The sequence below is a fragment of the Theropithecus gelada genome, unplaced genomic scaffold, assembly GCF_003255815.1.
Source record: "Theropithecus gelada isolate Dixy unplaced genomic scaffold, Tgel_1.0 HiC_scaffold_216, whole genome shotgun sequence".
Taxonomy (NCBI): domain Eukaryota; kingdom Metazoa; phylum Chordata; class Mammalia; order Primates; family Cercopithecidae; genus Theropithecus; species Theropithecus gelada.
The window spans coordinates 11,224-12,521 of record NW_020258605.1 but is presented as its reverse complement, the minus strand read 5'-3'; the positions used below and the strand labels follow the sequence as shown (position 1 = coordinate 12,521).

Below are 1,298 nucleotides of genomic sequence, written 5' to 3'. Positions count from 1 at the left end.
CCCCAGGAGGGTCATAAGGTTTGGGACAGGCAGAGCCACAGAGGACACCTGGAGATGGCAGGCTCCTACTCGGAGAGCCCCTGGAGGTAGAGGGGATGTGCTGGGGAGAGCTGAGATAGGACTCTGGGCTCATACAGATGCCACTATCATTATCTGAGGGAGTGACTTCCTCCTTTATGCACTGAGGGATCATGGAAATGTAAGCAGTGAAGTCTGGCTTCCTATCTCCTTCAGAGATATCTGCTTCACTTCCCAGCTCTAGACTACAGGAATAATCTAGAGTGGAGGACAGGACCTCTGGGGAAAGGGGAAGAGGTTGCAAGAAGGTGAAGGGGGCAACCTGGTTGGGTTTTGTTCACCTTTCTGGGAGATGGCAAATCGGGTTCACCGTCTGAGGGGGCTCCTTATTAGTCTCCTGGACTAGGGGGACAAAGAGATCACACGAGTCATCCAACGTGGCCAGAAGCTCATCTGGCATGGTTTCCAGGTCATCTATACCCAACAGGGCATTAAAGTCGAACTCCTTCAGATCCGTTTTCTCCAACATCCAATCTGTCCCAAAGAAAGCATCCTCCTTGCCATTGTCGGAGGCACTGACCAACCCATCCACAGGCAGCCATTCGGAGGAGTCTGCCTTAGCCTTGTCGCTGGAGAACCCGTGAGGTTTGAAGTGCCTGGCCACCTCCAGGTAGTCATCTAAGAGACCTAGGCTTTCTTCAGTCCCCAAACCTGACTGGTCAAAGGGGGACATCAAGCCCCCACCAACACCTCACTGCTCAGGAAGCTCATCTTGGTCATGGTGCAGTGCTTTGCTGGAATCAAGGAATGTGCTTAATTCGAAGGTGTCTTTGTCAGTTACAGCAATGCTGCTGCTGAATGCTGTGAGAAGTGCCATGGCTTAAGCCGCCGGTGGGTGCCACTGCAGAGCCTGGTGCTGCTGCCACCACTGCAAAGGCCAATGCTGCCACAGGCACTGCTACCCCTAATACGCCATGGTGGCCATGGACCCTGAAGGCCGGAAGGAGGGAAGGCACGCACGTGCGGAGGAAACTACATGTGTGGGCGGGCACAGCAGAAAATCGTCATTAATTCTTTTTTTTTTTTTTTTTTTTTTTTTTTTGAGACAGAGTCTCACGCTGCCGCCCAGGCTGGAGTGCAGTGGCCGGATCTCAGCTCACTGCAAGCTCCGCCTCCCGGGTTTACGCCATTCTCCTGCCTCAGCCTCCCGAGTAGCTGGGACCACAGGCGCCCGCCACCTCGCCTGGCTAGTTTTTTGTATTTTTTTTGGTAGAGACGGG

General features: G+C 53.6%; 1 protein-coding gene across 1 annotated transcript; it reads right to left on the bottom strand.

Moving 5' to 3' along the window:
* Positions 1 to 235: 235 nt before the first annotated feature.
* LOC112617512 (cyclic AMP-dependent transcription factor ATF-4-like) lies at positions 236 to 1,072 on the bottom strand. The gene is made up of 2 exons (XM_025374267.1): positions 360 to 1,072; positions 236 to 297 (listed from the first exon to the last, which is right to left on the bottom strand). The coding sequence occupies exons 1-2, from the start codon at positions 749 to 751 to the stop codon at positions 264 to 266; spliced, it is 426 nt and encodes a 141-aa protein (XP_025230052.1). The 5' UTR covers positions 752 to 1,072; the 3' UTR covers positions 236 to 263.
* Between the last annotated feature and the right edge of the window lie 226 nt (positions 1,073 to 1,298).

What these genes read in the sequence shown, in the direction of transcription:
- LOC112617512 (XM_025374267.1), bottom strand. Translation starts at nt 751, where the DNA reads ATGTCCCCCTTTGACCAGTCAGGTTTGGGGACTGAAGAAAGCCTAGGT. An exon ending in ATTTGCCATCTCCCAGAAAG is followed by an intron (nt 298 to 359) that starts GTGAACAAAACC and finishes CCCTTTCCCCAG; the next exon opens with AGGTCCTGTCCTCCACTCTA.